Source organism: Dermacentor variabilis, chromosome 11 (assembly GCF_050947875.1).
Source record: "Dermacentor variabilis isolate Ectoservices chromosome 11, ASM5094787v1, whole genome shotgun sequence".
In the NCBI taxonomy this organism is placed as follows: Eukaryota; Metazoa; Arthropoda; class Arachnida; order Ixodida; family Ixodidae; genus Dermacentor; species Dermacentor variabilis.
In genome coordinates this window covers 37641342-37666536 of record NC_134578.1, presented here as the reverse complement: position 1 = coordinate 37666536, position 25195 = coordinate 37641342, and the positions used below count along the sequence as shown (strand labels likewise).

The following is a 25195-nucleotide window of genomic DNA, read 5'->3' as shown; positions in this document are numbered from 1 at the left end:
CCTCGTGCTAGCCAATCAGATACGACAAGCCGCTCAATGTAGGCAATGTTATTCGTTTTTCAAGCAAACAAAAGTGACCTCCTATGATCGAGGAGAGCGTTTAATTGGTGTGTTCAGACAACCCTGTGAGTCGCCGCCCGATGTTTGCGTCAGCGGTTACGCAAGTTTGACGTCAGAAGATTGTAATAAAAGCATATTGGAATAGTTTTGCGTTAGAGGGCCCCTGTAACAAAATTCTACGTGGTAGGTGTTAGCACGAGAATGAGCTAAGGACCACGCTAACAACGATCGAACAAAAAGATGTTAGGTGTAATGGTAAAAAACAGGAAGTTAGTCGTGTGGTTCAGGGAGCAAACGGGCATGGCCGGTATTCTAGTGGACGTTCAAAAAAAGAAATGTAATGCGTAAGAGATAATGTAATGCGTTACATGTAATGTAACGCGGTTATGTAATGCGAAAGGTAGATAATCGCTGGACCATTGGAGTTACACAATATGTGTTAAGGGAAGGAAAGCGCAGTAGAAGACGGTAGGAAATTAGGTGGGTGATGAAATTAAGAAATTTGCAGGTGCAAGCTGGTATGAGCTTGCGCAAGACAGGCATAACTGGAGATCGCTGGGAGAGTCCTTCGCTCTACAGTGGACATAAAAAATTTTCTCCATAAATAGGAGCAATAATCGAGCTTAGAGAGTGCGTTTTTTTCCCGTCAAGTTATCCCTGAACAAGTTATTAGCCTTCCCTCAAAGCTATCAGTGCTACGCCTCGCAAAGGAGTACTCAGTTCTTTTTCTTCAAAACCAGCTTTACTATTTCATTTACACGGTAAACCTCTCTTTGCCAGCATTGCTAAGCTCAAGAGTGCTGAGAGCAAGCACATAGCCTTCCTGAAATGAAAAGTTGTGTCAGTATGTCGCTGAAGGGCCACACTTTTTCGGAAAACTAAGGCAGCGTTTATTGGCCCTTAGAAAGCAGTTGGCCCACCTGATCACTTTACGTAGCATGTTTTCAGCTGGGGTACCAAAAGTCATGCTCATTTAATGCATCACCTTCGGGCCAAGTTGTGTCTTGTGACAACGCAGCCAAGCTTCATAGTGGTTTGAGAAACAGGGGCAACATAGTAGGTTCTATTATCAATCAATGAAATTTATTTTATTTTTCAGTATGTATGCAAGAAAGTCCTTTTCGATTAAAAGCTACAGCTTGACAACATTCAAATGATTTTGCTAGACAAAAGCAATGAAATTGGATGTGCACAATTTTGACAGCACAAGGCAATCACAAACAGCATGCGAAGGCTGCATTTTCTCTGAATGGGAATGCAATTTAAAAAAATGTGAATAAGATATTTTAGCATTGTTCTGCGTCAGAGGAAACGGAAGAACACAACAGGAAGGTAATAATATTTAGAACACCAAACAAAACGTCGGGTACAACTAGCTTCAATTTATCATATAGCTTGACAGAGGCTGGAAGGGAAGGAAATTTCCTACTGATCCTGCATTTATGATGTTATATAATGAACGATTAAATCTCAACTACCGAACGCATTGCCATATTTCTTAATATAGCCGGAAGCGCGCTAAACACGTTCGAATGTCCACTGTAATTCCCAGTTGAACGGCGCAGCTCGAGTCTTCATGAAAATGCTACGTTATTGCCTACCTCGTTTTCTGCGGATTTGAAGCACTCGTACACTTAAGTAGCAAAGAATCAGCGTTAGAGTGACAGTAAACATGCTTTCTCTATGTTCAAACGACTAGGAGCTTTCTTTTCCTTCTTTTTCTTCAAACTGCCTACGACAAATTTACACTGCCAGTGCATCAAGATAAACAATAGAATCTAAATGTGGTGGAAAGATTACAGGTTTTAATTACTAGATGTCGCCCACTTATGTCATCCGAATCTATATTTGGACGTTCTTCTGCTAGCACTTCTCTTTGTCATTGCCGCTTTTGTTTTTGGTGAGCCTCAGTTGTACTGTTATTCATGACCACTATATGTATGGGAAATTCGCAGTGAACTTCCGTGGCAGGCCCCGCAAACAGCAGTGCGTTACACGACGCTGCAGACGGGGAGTAACAGCAAATGAAATGCTACTTTCGCTTTTCTTGCAAGACAGGGAGGTTCTTAGTGCTCAAAAATGTGGGCATTCTAACGTGCCTAGCATGCCATTCCAGGTAGGTATGATGAACGGTTAAACGACATGTACAATGCGCAACAGACACACAGTGTACGCAAAAGACAATTTGCAACAAATAAAGTACCTCATTGCGACCAGCGTTTCAGGGAAGTTTGATTGCCTTCATTGTGCGAGCTGCACAGGCAGCGCTGGTCCATAGTCCAAGGACGTGTCTCAGCTCAAGGTATGACAGTCTGTGGTGAATGTTCAGTGAGGAAATTACAGGGCAATTGCGACGATTTTTTGACAAATGTTCATTAAATTCTCTGGGCACATTTCTTTGCACACTTAAGTCATTTCTTCAGAACAGCAGGCTGGAGATTTGCGCAGATTTTTTTTCCCGGATGGATTTATAACCCTCAAACCAGCTCCTCATCAGTTATTGGCCTGACTGTGTTGGGGTGCTATACGCGTAGCATGCTATGATTTAATGGCAGGCTACAGTGACAGCATTGAGGAGTCGACGACTGAGAGTTGAGCGCAAAAAGTCATGTTCCATGTGGGTGGCCAAGGAGCAGGTGGCAAGTAGTGCTGCGTAGTTGACTGCACAAACATGAATCCTTGCAAGCTGCGCACAGTTTGAGCCGATGTCGATCACGTTCAGCCAAGGTTAGACCTAGCGCCGTCGCCGAGTTCGTGCATCTGCTACCGGTGGACCTGATCTGAAGGTTCAGGTATTAGGCTGAGGACAACTCCTTTTTAGTTAACTTTCGAGCTTATGGTTATAAACCATTTTTCATTTCGCGCAGTGCACATACAAAAAAGCCACAAGCGACAACCCGGCGCACTATCAACGTCAGTACTTTTCCGTTCTCTAAGATAGCCAATCGTATTCGCTGGTGCTTCGACAAAAAATTATGCTACGTACATGGGGGCATTTATGCGTATTATTATGCTGACTCATAATTCAATTTTTGAGATGCACTGTCCGCTTGTTATCCCAAGCGTGCATCAAGCGGTGGCTCCATTCATACAGCAGCACAAAAAATCGCTTCGTTCTATTGCCAAAGGTGTCAATACTGGAATCGGCGTTTTTGTGAGAAAAAAAATACGCGTTCTCTAAATGAGTGGTCAGAGTGCCATGTTCTGATATCAGCTAATGTTACCGCGGCGCCAGTTCCATGATATTTGAAGCGAACGATGAGCGGACTCTTTACTTGCCGCTGTAAACAAATGCAGCACTAGGTGCTTTGGACACTCACTCGCGCTTTTTCGGTAAATTGTGCGCTCTATCAATCCTCGTAGAAGTGAAAAGGCCGCGCGCTAGTACATCTTATAGCGATTATGCAAAACGCTATCTTCCGCAAAGGCGAAACACTCAAAATAGCAAACAGCCCGCTTGGAGTCAGTGGTTACGGCTACTCTTGGTCTTTTGTTGCAGCGCGATGTACTGCGCCGGGCGACGAACTTTCTCAAGAAACTACTTCTCCTGGCAGCGGGTGCAAGGAGGGAGGCCATTTAATGGCTGTATGTTTGGTTGAAATCACAGCCGTCCCTTTTGGAAGCTCCGATGAGCTGGTACAGCCTCCAGTTAACACCGCCACATGAATAAATAGCGCTAATGGTCCCGTGCGGTTACGAATCACCCGAATGTGTGCTCCTCGCATCTTTAATATTGCTCGCTGGTGGGGCCAGCATTACTTTCACGCCTGGCCCGCTTGGATGCGACAGTTTTTCGCACAAACAGATTCGCTCGACTGCTCGGTCAAGTATGGGATTAGTTTCCGCCCGTTCGTTTTTTTATTTGAAGTTATTTTCAAGTTTGCCGAGAAATTGTATCATCAGGTGCGTGACAGAAGGCCTAATAAAGGCGCAATTTCCCTTACTCGGACATGTTCGAAAAGTTGCCGGGGTTAGCATCAAATGCTGTTCTTTTTAGCGTACGAAATAACTTCGACGCCCATATTAAGTGATCCATATGTTCCTGTTTGTTTCTCTCACGGCACAATGCGGGCCATATTTGTCTTATTTTGAATAGAACGTATGTTTTAGTATTTGTGGCAGTTAGCCGAATGCGGAATGGGGATGACCCGATCGCACCGGTTAAGACAGCACGGCGTGCGAAACCTGCACATGGGATCGTAGATCCAAATTATTCCGCACTACCGATCTTAGTTGGCCCTGAAAGCACATTGTGCGTGCTATGAAGAACGAGCCACCAACGCTGATTGATCACTCCTAGAGAGTTGTACTGAGAATAGCGCAGTAGAGTTCTGCACTGGGCAAGTGATGAGGTCGTTACGTAGGTTGCCTGATACTCCCCAGTGAGGAGGCAGCCGATGCAGATCAATGCTGTGCTACACAGCACAGGTTTAGGTATGCAAGCAGTTGATGTAGGCAACCTGTTGCTTGGGGTGGAGTGATTTCAGGGATAGCATTGCAGTACGAGTGTCTTCAGAAATGGCCCAGCATCTGACATTTTGCATTAAAATTTAGATGAAAGCTGCTCGGAGTGCAGCTAGCTACGTGCTAATAAGAGGCCCTGTGGCTGCGCTTCACAGGAATAACGACACTACTTGATAGAACCCACGCTTCTGTGACAGCTAACTCTATTGTCACAATTGCCACAGTGCGGTCAGTGTAGTTGTCACAACGTTGTTCGGAGCAACACGCGTTGTGTGGTAGCATAAAATACTTTAATGCTGGCACGGGGGTTCTATGCGTTTCATGCCTGACACATTTGTAGTGATATACAAGGAAGAGATCCTCCAATAACACAGAAAAGGAACAGACCGACCTCGTAGTCAGATGCGAGCAGGTCGATGACTTGAGAACGATATGTGCGAGCTGGAGGATGTTCGGTTGACGGGCAATATATCGTAGGTGGGCACGATTTATCTGGACCGCTTGCAGAATTTGCAGTGGGAGGTGCGGGCTTCGGGTCATAGTGCGAATTGTTGATCTTTTGCCGCGGAGGTCAAGACGTGTCCTTAATTTTCCTTCGTCTATTCCTTCAAATATATTAACACTTGTGCGGCAAGGCGATGCAGGGCAGGAATAAGATATCGAAGGAGACCTTCGCAAAGCGCTGTATATAATTTTACCTGTAACATTGCATTTCGATTTATGCAGTATACGCAGCATAGGATGTTTTTTAAAGAAGGAAAGCCTGTGGACTGCTTTCTTTTAAATTAAATATCATTGCTTTAGCACCGTACACGACAACTTATCCAGCGTTCCTTCACATTCTGCTGACGAAATAAAAAGTTTGTACTAAAATATTACATGATTTCCTGTTGCTGCAGTTTCATTACCCTAGGAACAGTTTATCTTGAAAACAATTGAAAGAGGAATAAAAAGTCGCCAAAAATTTTCATCCTTTATGTTAAGAAAAAGCAAAGTAAATTTATTTGCCCAGCATATTCTGTAAGAGACAAAGGTGTCTTCTATCGTGAACTAAAATTTCTGATTAAATTTCAAAGCCTAATTACAAAGCATTTGGCGCAGAATATAATTTGCTCCAGAATTGCGACGAGCAGTTCGTTTTCGAATTTCAAGATATGTATGGGCAAAACATCAACAATGACAAAAATGTTTTGTTCAGCAGGCACAATTTGGGGGGTATTCGGGGATTAGTGTTTTTTGACATTCCTATGGTTCCCGCTGTAGTGCTTTGCAGCTCAACAGAAACTGCTGAACACTGCGGACCAACATTTTTTATTTCTTGGGGGAAAGTAAACTTCATTGTAAACACCATCAACACTGTCGTGAATGTTTGGCTGTATTATCGTCACATAACCTGTAAACATTGAAACCCATGCTGTTTCAGATTGAAACTTGCCATCAGAAACAGCAAAACCGACTGTACCAGCCGATTCCGCAACCAATGCAAAGCTACGCCGACGCTCTGAAACATGGCAAGCGCACCAAAAGTAACAGTGCCACCGATATCAAGAGTACAAATAATCAAATCATCCCAAGCAGCACTATACATTTGTGGATAAAGGACGATGCTGCGTTGGAAATGAGCATACATTCTTCCATTCCGGTTTCTTCATACAGAAGCGCCCCATCACCACATCGTCAGGACAGCAAAACATTTACCCTTCATCAAAAAGAAGACAGTTCTGCTGGAATCCCACAGGCCTGGAAGATAAGTGGAAGCGAGCAAACCGGTACAAAGTCTTCCTTCTGTGGACCGACGAGAATAGCCTCGTCTCAGGATTGTACCAACTCCAGTGGAGGAACCCTGGTTGCACCAGAGCCCCGACATGAAAAACATCCGCGCTATATGACGCGTAGTCAGACAAAGAAGCTAAGAGATGAAGAGAAATCACCCGCCCGTTGACCAATAATAAGCGCTGAAAACGAAACAGCCTTGTGAACACCACTTTCATCTGGAAAAATAAAAATATATGACTGCAACAAAGCCAAAACTATAACAGAATTTTCAAAGCCCAGAATTTTGATGTCACGACAAAAACCATGATGTCCAACAAGTTAACCCCTCGGCTCTGCACTTTTCTTTGTTACAAATCATGGGATTTTACGTGCCGAAAGCACTTTCTCATTTTGAGGCACACCGTAGTGAAGGACTTCGGAAATTTCGAGCACCTGGGATTTTTCGTCGTGCACCTAAATCTAAGCACACAGGTGTTTTTGCATTTTGCCCCAATCGAAGTGCGGTCGCTGTAGCCGGGATTCCATCCCGCGACCTCGTGCTTAGCAGCCGAACACCATAGCCACTGAGCAACCAAGGCGGGTCAAAATAATGTTCCGTATTTGAATGTAATTAAAAGCACAAAACGCTGCTAATAGCGTTATCATGTGCAAGCTTCACATCTATGCATTTCAAGTTGTATTTCGCTATAACCAGGTTACGAAACAATGACCAAATCAGCAGTTGCCGAACAAGAGAATTCCCATCCTGCAGCATTTTGACAAGGGCGAAAGGCTCCGCCTGACTTACAAAGACAACTCGTTTTGTCTGAACTTTTGGCTACACGCTGATAACCTTTTGGTTGATCTACTGTCGATCAGGAATATCTTACGTTTGTAAGATATTACTATTGTAAGAATTGGCTGCAAAAAGAAATCGTTACTCGAAGCCAATAGTGGGACCATGCTAGTTTTCTTCCTCAGGTTGGCGAAAACAAGGTTACTCGTTGGAATGGCCGATCCGGACTGGGATTCCTTTGTTCGGCCACAATTGAGAAGTAGTATGACCTGCGATGGTCGCTAAGTGGTTATGGTGTCGGGCTGCTAAGCACGAGGTCGCGGGATGAGATCCCGGTCATAGCGGCCTCATTTCGATGGAGGTCAAATGCATAAGCACTCGTGTAATTAGATTTAGGTGCACGCTAAAGAATTGCAGATCATCCAAATTATGCTGGAGCCCCCCAATATGGTGTGCCTCATAATAAGGGGATGTGTTTGGCACGGAAAACCACATAATTTATTTTTTAGAAGTAATGTGGCTTGTTTTGTCTTCAGTGTTGATCCTCGATAGGCTTTAAGAAGTTTCTTGCTCTTTTAACCGTCGTCTCGTGGCAGGTGTTTCACAAGTGCAACGTTCAAATTGATCCTGTTTTTTTTTTCTATCGCAGAGCAAAAAGACAAAAGTGGCACCGCCAGAACCCCACGAGAACCCACCGCATCAAAGAAATAACTCCGATGCTAAAAAGATGGTAACCATTGTCTAGATTGCTTTTCTTTCTAATTACAGATACCGCGCAGTTGTCATTCAGATGTATCTTTCGAGGGACTCATCGGCACCTAAGATTCAATAAGCTAAATTTATTAGGTTTAAAGCGTAGCTTCTATATTGCCAACTTTCCTGCCCGTCCTGTGTGCTGCTGTCTGTCGGGAGAACTCATGCTATTTTTTTTTTCGTCATGGGTTTAATGGTGGAATCGAATCCCAGTCCCACGGCACAGCACACCGATGCTCTAGCGATTAGGGAAATATCGTAATTTTTTCTTTCATATTTATTGCTACGCCTTGCAGGTATACTCACGCTTGGCGCGATAGAAGAATCCTTGCGATAGAAGTGTAGGGGCACAATCAGATGTTTGCTACTATCGTGCCAAAGCGAACTTCCTCTTTGAGATTACGGCCGCGTATGTCAAATTATGTAGCCTGGGTGCGCAAGAGCCCATAGGTGCGCACCGCTTTCCTTTACGCCAAAGGCGCAGGGAATAAATGGGCAATTAAATGGGCAATGTTCGCAAAACAGCACTTCACATAGATTCCAAAAAAATGCATTATATGCGCATATTTCTTTTCGTATTTAGAGTCGTACGGCGCACTTTCAGTGTCATAGTCATGATGTAGAATATACAGGGGCGACGACTCGCCTATCTTGCAATGCATACAGCGCGGCCAATTAAAGTCCCAAGGATAACAGGCGCGCAGTATTGAGCCGTTCTCTCTGCCTTCACTCACCTCCTTTGTTCTTTCGTGGCTTTCCAAGGTACAATCCTTCCTTTATTTTTTCCCTGGCTGACAGCGCTAAATATTCATGCCCTGAAGTGGCCAAGTCAAGAAACGACCGTCGCGAGAACCCTTTCAGCTATCAAATTAAGTGGACGGATTAGGCGCTTTTGCTGCTGCTGCTGCTCTAGAGGCTGTATATAACGGCGGCGCGTTTCTCGATTGCGATTGGGACGAGCCAATTTCGAAGATTAACACAGCGTTCTCTTGCCGAAGTTAAATGTTGTTGTTAGATTAGCGGAGATAAAAACGATATCCGTGCGCTGTTTCAGCGTAGCAATAGCAGCATATTGACTGTGATGGGGCTTCCGAGCACTAGGGTAAACTAAGTAAAAATCACTATAGAATGTTTTGTGCATGAGTGCCAGTTTGCTGCTGCATTCGTAACGACCACTTGAATAATACTGCACTTGTTGTAAGCAGAGTTCCAGCGTAACACAAAAGTGCGCTCATGTTCCTCAGGACCTGCGCTGTGTGCCTATTAAGTTTAGGGCACAGCTTCCACCAGTGAAAAAGTTAAGTGGTGTAGTGTTTGCATAACTCCTTAAAGCTTTATTTGTAGCTGTGGACGTTAGCATGGTGGCAGGACTCATAAGATGTATAGCATACCGGCTGAAGCCTGTCGGGACACAGGCCATAACATGCTGTAAACTGAAGTTCATGAGCACAGACGCTATGCGAAAACACGCTTAAGTAGGCAAAGTTACGCACCAGTACTTCTGCCACTGATGTACTGGGTGTGCTCAGAGGTAAGTCAGTTTACAAACTTACAGGTCGGTTTCTTCTTTATTTACAAATCTTACTTTGGTAAAAGCAAAACAACGTACAAAATCATATTAACAGCTGCGATCATAGGATTAGTCCACTTGCGGTAATGAATTTTTTACACATTCGAACGCAAGGAACAAATTTCTGGTGAACTTCGGCAGGGGACAAGCAGTACTCGATAGTGCACGCACACCCACACAACGCCAGGCGAGCAACCATGGAGATGTGTGCATATCTCTACTACCAACGAATTAACAAACAAAGCCCATTGTACGTATCGCTGCACGCCACACAATGCATGCGCCATGGCTGACGACGCAGCTCTGGGTGCTCGTAACAAGTTTCCGAGAAATATATTCATTGTGCCACAATGCAGCTGGCTTGACGAGATAGAAATTGGATCGCCTTGTAAGGCGAGTCGGCATTCCGTTTATCTTACCCCGTAGTCATCATGCTCATGTACAGTCGTCAGCACGCTTTTCTTAAAGCGGTAGAGTGCCGTGTTTTGGATTGCACGGGTGCCACTTACCAGTAACGCGCTTCATTCGAGACATTGCATCTGAGCATGCGCAGCCAAAATGACGTCTGTTCGCCTTACCCCTAGTCGAGGCTTCAGCAGGTGCAACCACCTGCGATCACTCGTGGAGGCTCCACTGGATATGGCAGCAAATTGAAGGTAACACGTGGCAAAGCCTTCAGGAGAGCGCGTTCCGCGACGTCTGGTCTGTGCTTTTCGCTCAGCATTTCTTGTGGGCGCCTTTGTCGGCGACGACCGCAGACGATGGCAGCTGTTGAAGCAACAAAAAAAAGTGTAGTGGTTCAATCGGCTTGGTGGCATATGGCCAGATTCAAGCTATCTCGAGCCAAACGTTATCTGTAGGCGGCACCAATGCACCTTAAAGCACGGCGTGTGAGTGGTCAAGACAGCTGTGTTGACGAGTGTCTAAATATAATTCACTTCCATTTCCCATTAGATCACTTACCTCAATTCCAGCTCTACTACAAAAAAAGGAGTGCCAAGTTTTTTCGTTCGGAAGTCTTCCTCCTGTAGGTATTGATCCTTAAATATTCGCGGCTGAATACATCAACAATACTTCTCTACTTTGTGCTCACCGTGTCAGTAACTTTGTTTTCGAAGCAGACAAAGGGCTCCCAGAAAAATGAAACCTTAAGTGATTAACAGTGGCTGAACAAGGGAGTCTTCATCCTCCATACAGATCATCGCTGCCATGACGAAGTCCAGTCCCTTTGTCGTACATTTGGCTTTAGTCAGAGGATACATTTCTTTAGCCATTATTGAATAATATTATGGCTTGTGTTCGGACATTCAAGTCATACACAGTGATTGAACAAGAAAATTTTCGGCCAGGAGCCAAACGTTTCAACAAAGGGAGTTGTCTTCGCTGCCATGAAAAATTTTAGCCTCCTTTCGGAAGCGTTCGCTTCAGCCTGAAAAAATATTTGGAAGTGGAGGGCTGCCCAGTGTTGGGGTCGTTGTGGTGCCGTATGACGTAAAGCTATTTTTATTTTATTCCAATCTCCTGACATCAACTTTAGGCAAACATCGACACAAGCATCGAACGGTGATCCGCAGAGCAGTTTCAACTGCAGAAGCAACGGTTCTCGTTTATAGGAGACATTTGCTGGGACATAGGAGATCCCTTTTGTCTGCTTTCAAAGATATCATTGGGCACCTTGACAGGTGTTTGGCCGACAAGAGACGAGGACTGCGGAGGACTGGAGATTGTTTCGGTTTGGCCGAGCTAACGCAGGGAATATAGAGGACTGGGGCTGTAAAGTGGTGGTGGCGGCGCCTGCGACTGGCCCACTTCGTCTTGCTTAGATTGCGATGGGTGATCCAATATCGCTGCGGCATGCAATCGGGAGTAAAAAATGTCGATAACATTGAGCCACAGAAAAACATAGTTGGCAGGATGATGTCTTGTACGTGTTTAAAGGGCTAGTCCGCGTCATACTGCCGTGCTTTCATTGCAATATGCAAAGAAAACCGTTCTCGCGGGCAGCGCGGAGTAGCCTTTGTAAGAGCAATCGGTGGGCATCCTCTTTTTATTCTTTTTGGAACGGGGCAGTATCCGGCTATCGCGAAATAAATTTGTTTCGCGGCAGCCGAAATTTCTTTTACATAATGAGGTGGGTTACTGGCGAAAAATGAGTACAATCAGAATCTTTTTTTTTCCTTTCATTCATAAGACGTCATATCAGATGAAGAGCTTTCCCCGTCCTCGTGACGTCACGTGACACAGGCAGTGTGGGCGTGGCCCAAAATGCTTTTTCGACCGTGGAGGGCTAATGGTAGATGCGCAATAAGAACAAATTGAAATAGCTTGAAGTCACAGCTCCCCAGTAATTTCGCCTGTGTTTCAAGACTTAAATTGATCAAGAGTGATTGAAGAAAATCTTCAGTCAAAACTCCGCGTTCCAACAAAAGAAGGTTGCCGTCGCAGCCCTGACGGTATCGAGTCCCCTTAATAGCAGAATTTGTGGCTTCAGTCTAAGGATTTCTTCATTCGCCCAATGTTCATCAGTAGTGCGGTTACTTTTCTCTTCATCGGAAATCTCGTATTGAGCTCTTCACGGTCCGTGCATTTCAAAACGATATATTGTGACAAGGCTACCAGCAGGGTAATGCGCTCTTTCGTCGCTTGCTTTTCTTTTCATATCGCAGAAGCAAAAGAAAGAAGCACCTAGGACAACGCGTGACGAGGGCTCATCACATCCAGTCACTCACTCCAACGCTCAGGCGGCGTACTCGGGGGCAAGTGTTAACTCCTTACGGGCGACTGACGAAACATCCGATGCGGGGGAAATCTCATGCTGCGATCCATTTATAGCAACTTGTGACGCACTCGGAAGACTATTCGACAAAGCTTGTTGCTGCTGCTTCGGCGGCGGCGGTTATAGCAGCGAGGGTTACAGTTAGTTGCCTTACGAATCCCACAACCACGTGATTTTTATCTGATTTTGGTCCTTTTTGGAGTTCTCATTCCGCCTGTACCTTTGATGAGTAGAATACGTCGGTGCTGCTTGATCCAGATTTCGCTTGACAATCAAGATTACAATGAAGGGTTAGGCTATGTGTAGTTAATCGCATATGTTTTAGTGCGATGTTTTTTTTTGGAAGTAGCAGCACTTAGTGTAAAGTGCTTCATCTAAGTCAGCGCGTAAATTATTTTACTATTCTCGTACGTATGCCAAGCATAGTCATGTTCGTTCCGGAGTCAATCAAAGTGATTTAATAAAAGTGTTGTTTCTGAATAACTTATACTTTCAGTAGCGGTTGCATATGTGGTAGTACAACTGTGATAAGACAATGTAATGGTTTGAAAGGAAGTTACATCTCGTTCTTGGCTTCTTCTTTAATTTCTGGCGGCAACGCTGCACCAGAGATATTTCTTCATGATGATTTCACTGTTAATTTTGCACACCCAGTGACGCCATTACACATATCCAAAAAGTACCACCACATTAGACTAATATATGTTCGGAAATGGAGGTATTTTATCTACATCGACTACTGTGAAAGTGAAATTTAAATGTTATATATGATCGCCTGCGTTTATGCTAGAGGGGCAGCGATCGATCTTCGGATTATTTTCCCCCGAAGCTTGCCACAACAGCGAGATGAAACAGAATTTGAAGCTCCTGCATCATATTAAGGCACTACAGCTTGGTGTACAAACCATCAGCAATGTACAAACCTGTACATCGTCCATCAATGTACAAATCTGTACATTGACGGATAACTTAAAAGCACAAGGCGTGGATAACTAGAACGCATTTATTGTTCGTTCCTCATTTCCGCAGTCATTGGAATAGCTGCGTGATTTCAGCTTGTACGCATAGTACGACGCATGCAACACGTTTGACGACGTGGTAAGTAGCAGTGCAGTATCGCGCTGTCTAGTCATTACTTGCCAACGGTGCTCTATTTTGTAATTTTCCGTTTGCGTTTCGCTTGTGCAGAACTGTACGTATTATTTCTCGCTTAGCGATAGCACAAGCTGTTGTTTCATTGTGCCGCCACTTGCATGAAATATTAATCGTTTTCTAAAGTTCTATTCCGGCCAACCTTTATTTCATAGTTAGAATTTGTGGACGCGTGCGCCAAGTGGTCCTTCTTGCTTTTTTTATCACCTTTTCACTTTACGATATCTTAACTACTGCACATCCGATGGTGCTCCGTGCCCGCAGACGACTACTTAACAATACTTTTCAAAATTATAGCCAGCAAGAGTAAAACGAAACTCCGTTCTTTGTTTTCCCCCTTCAGCGCTTCTCTGGAAGTCACAGGTCAAATGCCGCGGCGACGGCTTATATCGGCTCCCTTGAAGAACGTGGAATGCCTAAATCCATGAAGATTCTCGACTTTATGCTCTCTCTTGCAGTAATGTGGTTACTGTTATGCCTGTATCTTGTGTGCTGCACGTACTGGAAGACAATGGACCTTATCCGTGTAGCTTTCTTTAAGTGGCTTTGAAATTTTGTGATTTTTCCACATTGCGACTAAGGTTCACAATATGCTCCCTTGAGCAACGAGTTAAAGTCAGAAAATCCTAAATATTATTGCAAATAAAAATATACAGGTACTAATTGAGGCCTCAGCGAGTGTGTCACTGCAGAAAATACAGTCACTGGTTCGGATATCAGTTGTCATCATTTGGCCACGAGAGGCTCACGTGGCAACTCCAGCGCACAGAAGACTTACTATAGAGAGAAGAGATTCAAGAGGCCTCACGTATGGTGCATCAAAAAGCGTGGTTACATTTCCGGTAGCTCGGCACTCAAGTTCACTCATTTGCACAAACGCCTGTTTTACTTACCAGCCAAAATAATGGCCTAGAAGAGCTGAATTACAAGCTAATGCGGCCAAGTTATTATGAAGACTGGTAATAAAATGCAAACATGCACTATTTCGAGTCTTTGACAGTATGATGTCGAAGCATTTCCCGCCTTTCCAATGTTTGCTGAATTCACCTTGTCCTCTTTCACGGTCAAATAAGGAACTGTCTGAGAAATGCAGCATAGCATTTTGATTCGTTCTGTCTGTAGAACATCTCGCTGTGCACTTTTGAAATGAGCACACCTGTGTTGACTATTTTCACCATTGCTGTAGTATATCTGACACCGCTAGTGCATATCAGTAACCACAAAATTTGTGTACCGGGGAACCTGATGTACACTTCGTCGTCGATCTGTTTCACACACACACACGCACACACGCACACACGTATGTATATATATATATATGTATATATATGTATGTATATATATATATATATATATATATATATATATATATATATATATATATATATACTAACCACGAAGCTCTGCATTACACCCTTTTGTATGAGCCTACAACAGCGGGAAAGTTTTTTGTACTTTATTTAAGAAGCAACCTAACGTGTTTTCTGGCTGCTCTATCGCGATGCTCTTCGTGGATGAAATCCCGTTCCGATTTTTGATAAAGAGCTATACATTGCATCTGTCGTAGTCTGCTCTTAATTAGCTGCCCAACATACCTCTAATAATATAAGTGCAGCATCCATCGCGCTAGTTTATTGACTTTAGTGTTGGTCTGCTGAGCTCGGAGGCGGCCGGCGTGATACTGGCGGTGGTGGCCGTATTCGTACGGATGCGAAGTTCGCAAAACGCTCGTGTGCTTAGATTTAGGTGTATGGTAAAAACCAAACTAAATTATTATGTAGTCCCCTACTGCGGTGTGCACCTCGTATTCAGATAATTGACACGTAAACACCCAAATTTAGTTTTATCTTTTTGCTACGCCTCACGTGAAGAAAGCATGCTGGTTTGTACAGACATTAAATGGCTACATTTACGTATTTCACATATTGTAGAAACTCTACCAAATGCTTTTTTTAGCGCAGAAGAATGAGAATAAACAAACACGAAGGCTGCGAGCAAATTATAAGTAGGGTTCTGCGTTTTCGAACTATTTAAGCAAAATTTGAAAAACATTCACCGGTAAACAAAAGCTTGGCAATTTGTATTTATGCTAAAAATTTTAAACTAAACTTTAGTCCGAATGGTACAACTGACTAATTTACAGGAATAACAAGGCTTAACGCTGCCCTAGAACTCCATGTACACTCTTCTAAATATGGCGACGTGTTTGCGCAACATAGCCCGCAGGATGTCTGCTGGGCAGAACAAGCAGCGCTTTAATAGCTACCAGAAGTCTCAAAATGACCTCCGAGATCCGGCGGTGCGCGCTTCCAACGAGCACCCCCAATCTCGGGTGCGATGCGTCTAAACGTTGGCCCGATAATCACCGCCAGTGGCGTAGCAGGCTTCGCACCTCGCTGATGCACGAGAGCCCAACAGGAAACCGTTGGCGCTACCCAGCAAACAGTGAAGTGTTGCGTTGTGTCCTGTGTACTGCGCAGGTCAGAGTGTACACATTGCATAGCGAGAGAGAAAAATAAAACAAGGAAAACAAGGGTAGAGTGGTGAACCAGAGGAGCGTTATATTTGCTACCCTACACAAGGGGTAAGGTAACGGGGTAATCATAGGAGCAAAAAAGGAATAGTCAGCACTGAGTGCAATTGGTAGGATGCGCAACAACACTCTAAGCTTGCTCTCAGGCCGGTGCACTTGAAGTGCTGCGCTCGGGCCCCAACCATTTTCTTTTTTCTTTTTTGCCACTGACGGATGTCGGCACCATACAAGCATCTTTGTCTCATAGAAGGGTCTCGATTTCGAGTAAGCTTAATATTGTCCGGAGAGAAAGGGCGCTTATAGTTTGGACGCACACAAGACTAATTCCAGCGCAGGAATGCACACTGCCTTTGCTCCACCACTGAGGCGTGGCACTGGTGATGAGCGAATTCACATCAAGTATCCCTACAGTTGCTGTCGTCAAAACAAAACAAAAACACAGAAATGACGCCTGCATTTGGCGAAAGAAATGAGACAACCTAAATGCGTTTTTCGTAACACGAGTGCACACAGCATGTTAGACCAGCTCACCAAGCGGTGCATCGAGCCACGCACAAACTGCTCGGCAGGCTGAGGAGTCTAAGCAAAAATTCAAACTAATTGCTGTCGATAATAGAGACTTTGAACAACCCTAGCCCACTCTATTTTGCATGGTGTATAGCGTCTCCTCTCCATGCAGCTGCAGGCGCCGTTAAGTCGAAGGAGTTGCGCATCTGAGACAGCCCATATGCGCGGTCGTTGATTCATTATTGACACTGTTTAAGTGTAGAAGCACGGCAGATTTGTTAAAAGCTTCCTATAGTAGTGGTACGCCGCTTTTGCGAGAAAGTGGAGCCGTGCTGTGCCGAAAGAACGTTCCTTTCGAGTTGTGGTGCATCAGCGAGTAATTCTGCTACCGCGGTAGGACCGCGAGCCCGACAAAGTTTCGCGAGAAATATTAGTCGAGAGAACTTTGGTGGTATTGCCCACCGGAGGTAGAGGCATGTCGCTTCGACGAGCATCAGAAGAACGAGCAGTGCACGGATTTGAACGACCATTGTCCTCCTGGTCTAAAGCATATTTGTCACTTTGTCAATTGCCTATTCTAAGGAAAGTATTGCTTTGGTATGCGGCAATTCGCATTGATCACGCATGCACCCAGTGGCTACTTGCCTTGTTCTGTTAAGAAAGCCATCAACAATGGAGAATTTGATAATCTAAAATGAAAGAGCGTAACCAATAGTGTCTCAAAAGCCTTAGACGCGACGACCATGAAGAGTGTGTGCCTCCTTGCGCTGACGTCATTGCCGCGGCGTACCACGCTTCCCTTTAGTGATATTTGTGGGAAACACTGTGGTGAACCCAAACATGCATGAGAAACTGCCGTAGCGTTTGACAGGCACGAACAGTTCTTTTTTTGCGTTTTACTACCGGACATGTCGAAGTCGTTCAGCCTGTAGTTTTCTTCCAATAAGCATACCTCAGACTGGCCCGTCGTTTCAACATGCTGCGCTGGATCTACTAGCTTTTCTTGTATTCAATGCGAACGGCGCAAGGGATTTTTGGATATTTCGTGCCGTAAAATGAGAGGAATGCGCCGAATAACTAATTGCAACATTCTTAATAAGGCTTCTACATATTTCTTCAAATTGTAAGGGTGAGAAACTCAGTTGTATATGTTTAGTCAAAATAAAAAAATAATATTCCTGTGGCTGGTCATACCACCTTATTTTGTTTTCTTCTTTCGCTACTAAGAGGCCGGTAGCGGTAAAAACTAAAAATTCCATATTTTATCCCGCCGTGAAGAGGGGTGCAATAAAGTTTGTGTTTGGTGAAAGAAATAGTAATCAATATAATTGCTATATCTTTTTCGCAATAACTTCTAAAACGCGGAACTCAACCTATGATACTTTAATTTATAATAAAACTTGTCTGGAAATAACCGACCTGGCATGGTCGGTATTATTGCGACGTCATGACGCGAAACTTCATCTTCTGGCGTTGTTTGGCAGCAGGGCTAAATGCAACGACGTTGCGCATAAAAAAAATGTTGAGCAAAGGTGTTTTGCACACGTTTTTCTGGCTAGGATCCCTCGTGGCAGCCAGATCATTTGCCAGAGCTCGGCTAGTGAGTGTCTGATCCCGTGATGACGCATCCACATACTGGGTACCGAAACCGAAACTGGATGGTAACGCAACCATCAAATTAGCAGTAACCAGTTTATAGTAAATTTTCCATGGCCAAAAGTGTTTACAACTTCATGTAGCACAGAAAGAAACAGAACTAAAGGGTGTACGTCAGTGCTAATTTAATCATTATGGCTCATTCTTATGCTTTAAATTATTGAACGATCTGTTTTATTTCATTTACATATATTTACTAAAAACCTTGTTGCCCAAGTATAGTTTGGAAAGCTATATCAGTCGGCTTTCCTTCAGCAACGCTGACCAAAGACAAGAAAAGATACCGAAAACAAAAGGTCCAGAAAAGTTGCGTATTCATACAATGAGATCATCATCATCATCTAACGACTAAGGCTTTCAGAAACCAACACTGCATGTTGACGGCTTTCTCTTCCCAGAGCAAAACTTCCACGACACTTGAAACCAAAGGAACTTCTGCAGAAAGCGCCTCGCGTACTGAACAAGAACTGCAGCTATGGTCCGGGTGGTCCACGGACGTCAGCGCATGGCTTCCATATGCGACGGCCGGAAACTGGTATGCAGCGTACGTCGCCATGGAAGAACAGTTTAAAGACACTGGAACCGACCAGGCAGCGAGGCACGCTCACTTCGTGCCTAAATTGGTCGCATTGAAGCATGATCACTTTGTTCGCGACTTCATAGATGCACCTTATGAACCCCAACCCTTTGACTGCTTGATAACTGCCCTCTTTGTCAGGGCTTGCCTCCCATTTAATGTTTGGGCACAGAGGTCGAAGGTGACTTGGCAAGATGTTCTGAAGTACCTGCCTACGGTGCTGCATTCACGACTAAGCGCAGGCGCTAAGCTGTACCTGCAAGAGCACCCAGTTATTTTTGAGGATAACGGATATCACATGGTGGATGAAGTCGGCGCAGTTGCTGCCAACGCTCTTATACCCGGGCCCATGCCATCAGTGACATCGTCCGATCCTGTGACAACGGAAACGGAGGCCTTACACGTACCCGAAGTGGACATGCGGGAAGCCGCAGGAGCTCAGAAGCAGGAGCTGGACGCAGCTCAAGTTCTTGGCAAGGTAAGACTGCCTCCCGACGTATCCATTCCATAGCGCCTAAAATTATATATATATATATATATATATATATATATATATATATAGGGATTATGTTTGTCGAATGCAAGTACAGGTGAGTAGAACTATACGGGGGTTTATTTTTTTTTTAACGGAACCTAACAAGATAGACCGTTGCACGCAGCACAACTTCAATTCTTGAGTTTGATTACGCTCAGTGGATATCACGTGCAGAAAATTTCGAGGACATGTGCGCTTAACGAAGTTTTACTAAAGTACTTGTAAACCAACCATTTACGCCTCATATTGCAATTTAAGAATTGCAGCCGCTGACTTTGAAACTCATGGACACTTTGGAAGGAATTCACAGCTTGACAGCAGTTTCGAGGAATGCGTGTCCAAAGGTTCCGACGAAGTGCACGGGTGTGTCGGTTATGTTTTTTCTTTCTTCGATGCATCGAAAGCGTTTTGTTTAAAGGATGAAGCATAACAAAGTGAATTTTCACGGCAAGTTTGTCTGCGCTTATCTTAAAACTGATGCTAGCTTTCAAATTGGGTCGAAGTTGATCTGCCTTGTTAACTCACTGGCTTCAATTTATATATTTGCATTATGGACACTAATATAATTCGTTGAAAAGTCGATTACTGAAGTTATGTTTGCATGTCGATCAAGCATTTTGATTTCTAGTGTAAGTCACATCCGGCTCTTAGAGTAATCCTGCTGAATAAGGCTTTTTCTCCTACATGAATTCCCGATTGTGTTACAGTCCTGTAAACGTTCAAATAAAACGCCCCCTACGCTAACCATTATAGTGGTTGAGTATGCTCATCTCTGTTCTGCGTAGCTAAAAGACAAAAGTGCAAAATAAAGATGGAACTCTTGCTGTTGGCTCAAGTATATCTAAAACGCACAGACCTGCTCACAGAGAAGAGCATTCCATTCAACGGATTCTTTTATTTACTTGTTCTGCTTAACTAAACCACTCAGTATGTGTAATAGGTATGTGCTCATTCATGGCCGATTCTCCAGATTGGTTAGACGTGTTTGCGACGTAAGGGGTACGGAATCCTTAAATGTGGACGCATGTGTATCATACTTCTTTGTGCATGCGCTTATCAACTCTCTTTTTGCATAGACAGGTGATATACATCGCCATCGGCCTCGTGACGTTGCTGCGTATACAGCTGGCGCTGTTCACCCTCCTCATTCGGTACTTTCATTTCGGCTTAGCTTCTGAGCTATGCAGGGCTTCAGCATAACAGTTGCACCAAAACAAAGCGTGACTTTTATATATTATGTATACGTGCTTTTTGCTCAGCAAGAAAATTTGGTGAAGATGGTTTCTTGTGGATGGATGCGGGGGCATTAATAAATGCGCTACAAGCTTAACCGAGTCTGAGGCAACAGGGGACCAGTCATAAATTTAAATATGGAAGTACAAGCTATCAACACTGCATGGTGCATCAGCGCCTACATTATATTGCTGGTAAGCTCAAGCTCGCGATTTCTGTTTTTAGTCTATATCCTCGGCCATCTCCGCAAATTTCGGTGCTAAAACGAACAACCCAATGGCTTATTTCATAGGCAACACGCACTTAGCCCTTCTTTATTCTTAACTACGCGGTTCCACAGGATTCGTTCATTGGATCTTCGTCTGGCTACTGCGACATGTTGGTTGTGGCCTCGTTCACTTCCGCGACATGCTGCTGTTCATTTATTGCACCGCGTGTCTTTATGCTTGGTACACTGTTGTCGCCTTCCTTTGCCAAGCACTGCACTCACACCTACACGCACTCTTTGCCGTTAGCCTTTCTTTCTCCTAAATATCCACGGTAGTCGGTTTCACGAACTTCAGACACCACACGGAGTACACCACCGTGAGACATCCACGACGTGCAGCCAACAAACGGCGTAGCCCTCAGAAACTGTCAGCAGTTGAACGGGTGTAAAACTCCAAGTGAATAGCACAACCTATGCCGCACGTGAAAAACATGATGTAGGATTTCTGTATAGACCCGCTTTTCAGGTATACAGGTCCAGATGCTGGTATGTTAAGCGTCAACCACCTTATGTCGCCATGTTCATTTCACGCTTATTGACGACCGCGCGCTGTCCAGGCAAAAGCGTTCTTCGTGCCAGCATGGACCAAAGTTTGTACTGTATGAAGCAGACGTGCCCACGCCGTGTTATTGAAACCTGAAATAGGCCGGACAGGCGTTCCATGTGGTTGACATTTTATTTTCTAAAAACCGAATCTCACTCACGCGCACAACCGGCAAGTGTGAAACACGAGGTTGCCTGTTCGGCGCCTGTCTTGAAGCAACAACTTCTGCATTGTTGCCTTCTTTTCCGCCGTTTTAAATTTTTGATCTGCCTTTTATGATTGTACCCAATATTAAATTTACGCATTTTTTCACATTCCAGGAGGAAGAGGCGCAACATAGCAAGAAATCTAGGAAATATGGCTTAGTTGCTTCAGAACAAGAAAGCAATACAACGTTCCGTAACACATCTCCATCAGACCATTTGGGACTCTCAGCAGATGAATCAATAAACTATCTAGCAGATACGAAAGCTAGAAGTCATAGCACTGCAGGCACAGAGCCTTGCGAAATGACGTGCGCAGAGGCATTCAAAGAGTCCAATCCGATGCCTACTACAACAGGAGCATTTAATCACGACCGAGACGATGGGCAAGAGAGCTGTCACCGAAAAAGCGGAAGCTATGAGGTCAATGAGACCTGTCCCTGCAAAACACGAAGCAGTATTTGTGAGGGCAAGCCCGCGTATTCTGCGGTGTCAGAGGATAGAAAAATCAATCCACGCAGTGTCACTGAGCACATGCCTGGAGTAGTACCTTCCAGTCATCAGCCTAATAAAGGCTTTTCCTTAGAACCCACAGAGGAAGACAGCAAACCAAAGTATGTTGCGGGTTCCTCACAACCCAGAAGCCTTAGCGAAGAATTCCCTCCTACTCTATTGAATTTACAACACGAACAAAGCGAAATCATCCAAGCGGATACACTGGGAAGTTCAAACACGAAGTATGAGGTGTCACGAGGAATATCATCGCAAAATTCACGGATAGGGCACTTCCGAGAAAAAGACGGGTGCGTAAAAACGCATGATCACACACAACAAGAACTCAGCGAGCGCACCAACGAGAGACAGTGTGATGAAACAGAAAGGTCAGTCAATGGACTCGACAGTGCCTTAGTTTCTTCTGAGCAAAAAAGCTACACAGCATTCCAGAACGCAACTCCATCACACCATTCAGAACCCTCAGCAGATGAACCAATGAAGTACCTAGCAGCAATGAAAGCTAGAAGTCACAGCCCTGCAGGCACGGAGCCTTGCCGAATGACGTGCGCAGAGGCATTCAAAGAGTCCAATCCGATGCCTACTACAACAGGAGAATTTAATCATGATCGAGACGATGGGCAAGAGAGCTGTCACCGAAAAAGCGGAAGCTATGGGGTGAATGAGACCTGTGCCTGCAAAACACGAAGCAGTATTTGTGAGGGCAAGCCCGCGTATTCTGTGGTATCAGAGGATAGAAAAATCAATCCACGCAGTGTCACTGGGCACATGCCTGGAGGACTACCTCCGAGTCATCAGCCGAATAAATGTTTTTCTTTTGAACCCACAGAGGAAGACAGCAAACCAAAATATGTTGCGGCTTCCCCACAACCCGGAAGCCTTAGCGAAGAAGTCCCTCCTACTCTATTGAATTTACAACACGAACAAAGCGAAATCATCCAAGCGGCTGCTCTGGGAAGTGCAAACACGAAGTATGAGGTGTCACGAGGAATATCATCGCAAAATTCACGGATAGGGCACTTCCGAGAAAAAGGCGGGTGCGTAAAACCGCATGATCAAATACAACAAGAACTCGGCGAGGGCACCAATGAGAGACAGTGTGATGAAACAGAAAGGTCAGTCAGTGGACTCGACAGTGACTTAGCTTCTATTGCGCAAAAAAGCTACACAGCATTTCAGAACGCAACTCCATCACACCATTCAGCACCCTCAGCAGATGAACCAATGAAGTATCTAGGAGCAACAAAAGCTAGCACTCATAGCAGAGGAGGCAAGGAGCCTCGCCGAATGACATTCGCAGAGGTAGTCAAAAAGCCCTATCCGACACCTACTGCAACAGCAGCATTTATTCATGACCAAGATGATGGCCAAGAGAGCTGTCCCCGAAAACGCGAAAGCTATGAGGTCAGTGAGTCCTATGCTTACAAAATAGGACGAAGCAATATTTGTGAGGGCAAGCCGGCGCGTTCTGTGGTGTCAGAGGATAAAAAAATATCTTCAACCGCATTCGCTGGACACATTGGCGAAGGAGCACTTTTGTGTCATCAACCGAATAAGGGTTTTTCCACTGAAACCATAGATGAAGATAGCAAACCAAAGTGTGTTACCGCTTCCCCTCTACCCGGCAGCTCAAGCGCAGAAGTCCCTCCTACACCACTTAACTTACAACACCAACAAAACGAAATCCCCCAAGCGGATGCTCTGAGAAGCAGCACAACGAAGTATGAGAGGTCACGAAGACAGTCATCGCAAAATGCACGGATAGTTCGGAACAGCAGTATGACGCAAAAACACGACAACATCGGGGTTAGAAAAGAGCGCAGGGCAGGGATGACCAACACAGAAACCCAGTGCACCTGTAAGAATGCAGTGGCTTCTTTAAGTCATCCAGAACCTAAGGAAAAATCGCCTGTAGGGACCTTTTCCACGGCGAACGTAAATCTAGAAAGGAAAAGAACTGAAAATCACAGAACAGCAAACTTCCCTAAGCGCTTCGACGTTTATTCTTGCCCCAGTTGTAAGGGCCGCCGGGAAGAGAATGACGATCATCTGAAGCCTAAGGCGTCAAAGCATAGCTATGAATCTGGGTCAAACAAAGAAAAGCCCTCTCAAGCCAGCCGGAATAGATGTCAAAACTCTGAAATTTCACAAGCTTGCGATGAAGACCAGGCAAAAGTAGAGAAAAGCGCGTGCAGCGAAACAGACACCACCGCTACAGTACAAGATTCCACCCATCACAAAAACGGCGTTGACTGTACAACTCCTGCTCCTGAGTTTGAAGCGTCGACGCACGATCAAATAAGAACTGAAGTGACTGGACGGCGTAAATTTCAGACAGATATTCCTTGTTCACTGCAACCCACATGTGATGGCACCACCTTCGCAGACTTGCATCGCGCAGATACTGTACAACGCAGTTCCCAGGAGCTTTACTCGCAAACAGTAGATTCTTCTATAAATGCTTGCAGCCTAAGCCTCGAACAAGCGGAGCAGAGTATCGGCGATGTGTCCAAAAATCATGAGAATTCATTTAGCGAATCTTTGTCAAGTCTGTAGACGGAAGTTTGACAAACAACTGGGGAGTAACCACAGGGAGCCAAGCCAGATCACTCGTTTAACAGCGGAACAGAGGCTATCTAGGCGTAACCCTAGGCGCCGATCTAAATATGCGTCTAGCCATAGTCCTTTTCACTTGCAAGCTTGAAGATTAGGACTTCTGAGAAGTGTCAAGTATTTTTATTCATATTACTGAGACACGACGAAGCATCTTGGAAAGTGTAACTGCAAGCAGTCGTTCATTCATTCAGAGAAATTCGTAAGTTGAGTACTTCTTTAACTGGCCTGCGAATTATGATCTCTGAATGACAATGTGCTGAAGTGTTGCAGGCCATGATTTCAATGGCGCATTCCGCTGCCCGAACTAAGTTATCATTTAATTTTTTAAGTATACATGCAGATGAATAAACACCAATCATGGCTGTGCCTATTCGACATAGTGTACATTTTCATGAGTGGTTCCTAGTGGATTTTTGCGTACTGTTCTCCTCGTGAATTGTGTAGCGTTAATATAGGGGTGCAACCAAATAGAAGTGGGAAAATGTAACTTTAGAATTTCGTAGCAATGCTGTAAATTTTGCAGAAAATACGTTGTAGTGTCTATCGCCGCCTTCACTCAAAGGTTGATGCAGTTTGGCGCCGTGTCATGTGCGCCTTTTTTGAAATGCGGAACAGCACAATATGTGATCGGCTTCATATCTGCACCCATCGGCCGCCCTCAAGCATAGCATGACAGCCTAAAGG

General features: G+C 44.6%; 1 protein-coding gene across 7 annotated transcripts in view; it reads left to right on the top strand.

Annotated features, from left to right (window-relative positions):
• The window catches only part of LOC142563554 (uncharacterized), a 44070-nt gene extending 19149 nt beyond the window's left edge, over nucleotides 1–24921 (top strand). For 2 of the 7 annotated variants that reach the window (XM_075674132.1, XM_075674131.1), the window contains exons 9-12: nucleotides 7725–7805; nucleotides 12065–12154; nucleotides 18421–19077; nucleotides 21500–24921. In XM_075674132.1, the coding sequence (XP_075530247.1) occupies nucleotides 7725–7805; nucleotides 12065–12154; nucleotides 18421–19077; nucleotides 21500–24451 (3780 nt within the window). In that variant the 3' untranslated portion in view covers nucleotides 24452–24921. Of the gene's footprint in view, nucleotides 1–5947; nucleotides 6560–7724; nucleotides 7806–12064; nucleotides 12155–13669; nucleotides 14307–18420; nucleotides 19078–21499 lie in introns of those variants that run through there. The other 5 variants (XM_075674133.1, XM_075674136.1, XM_075674134.1 and 2 more) reach the window with 5 other exon arrangements.
• The last annotated feature ends 274 nt before the right edge of the window (nucleotides 24922–25195 follow it).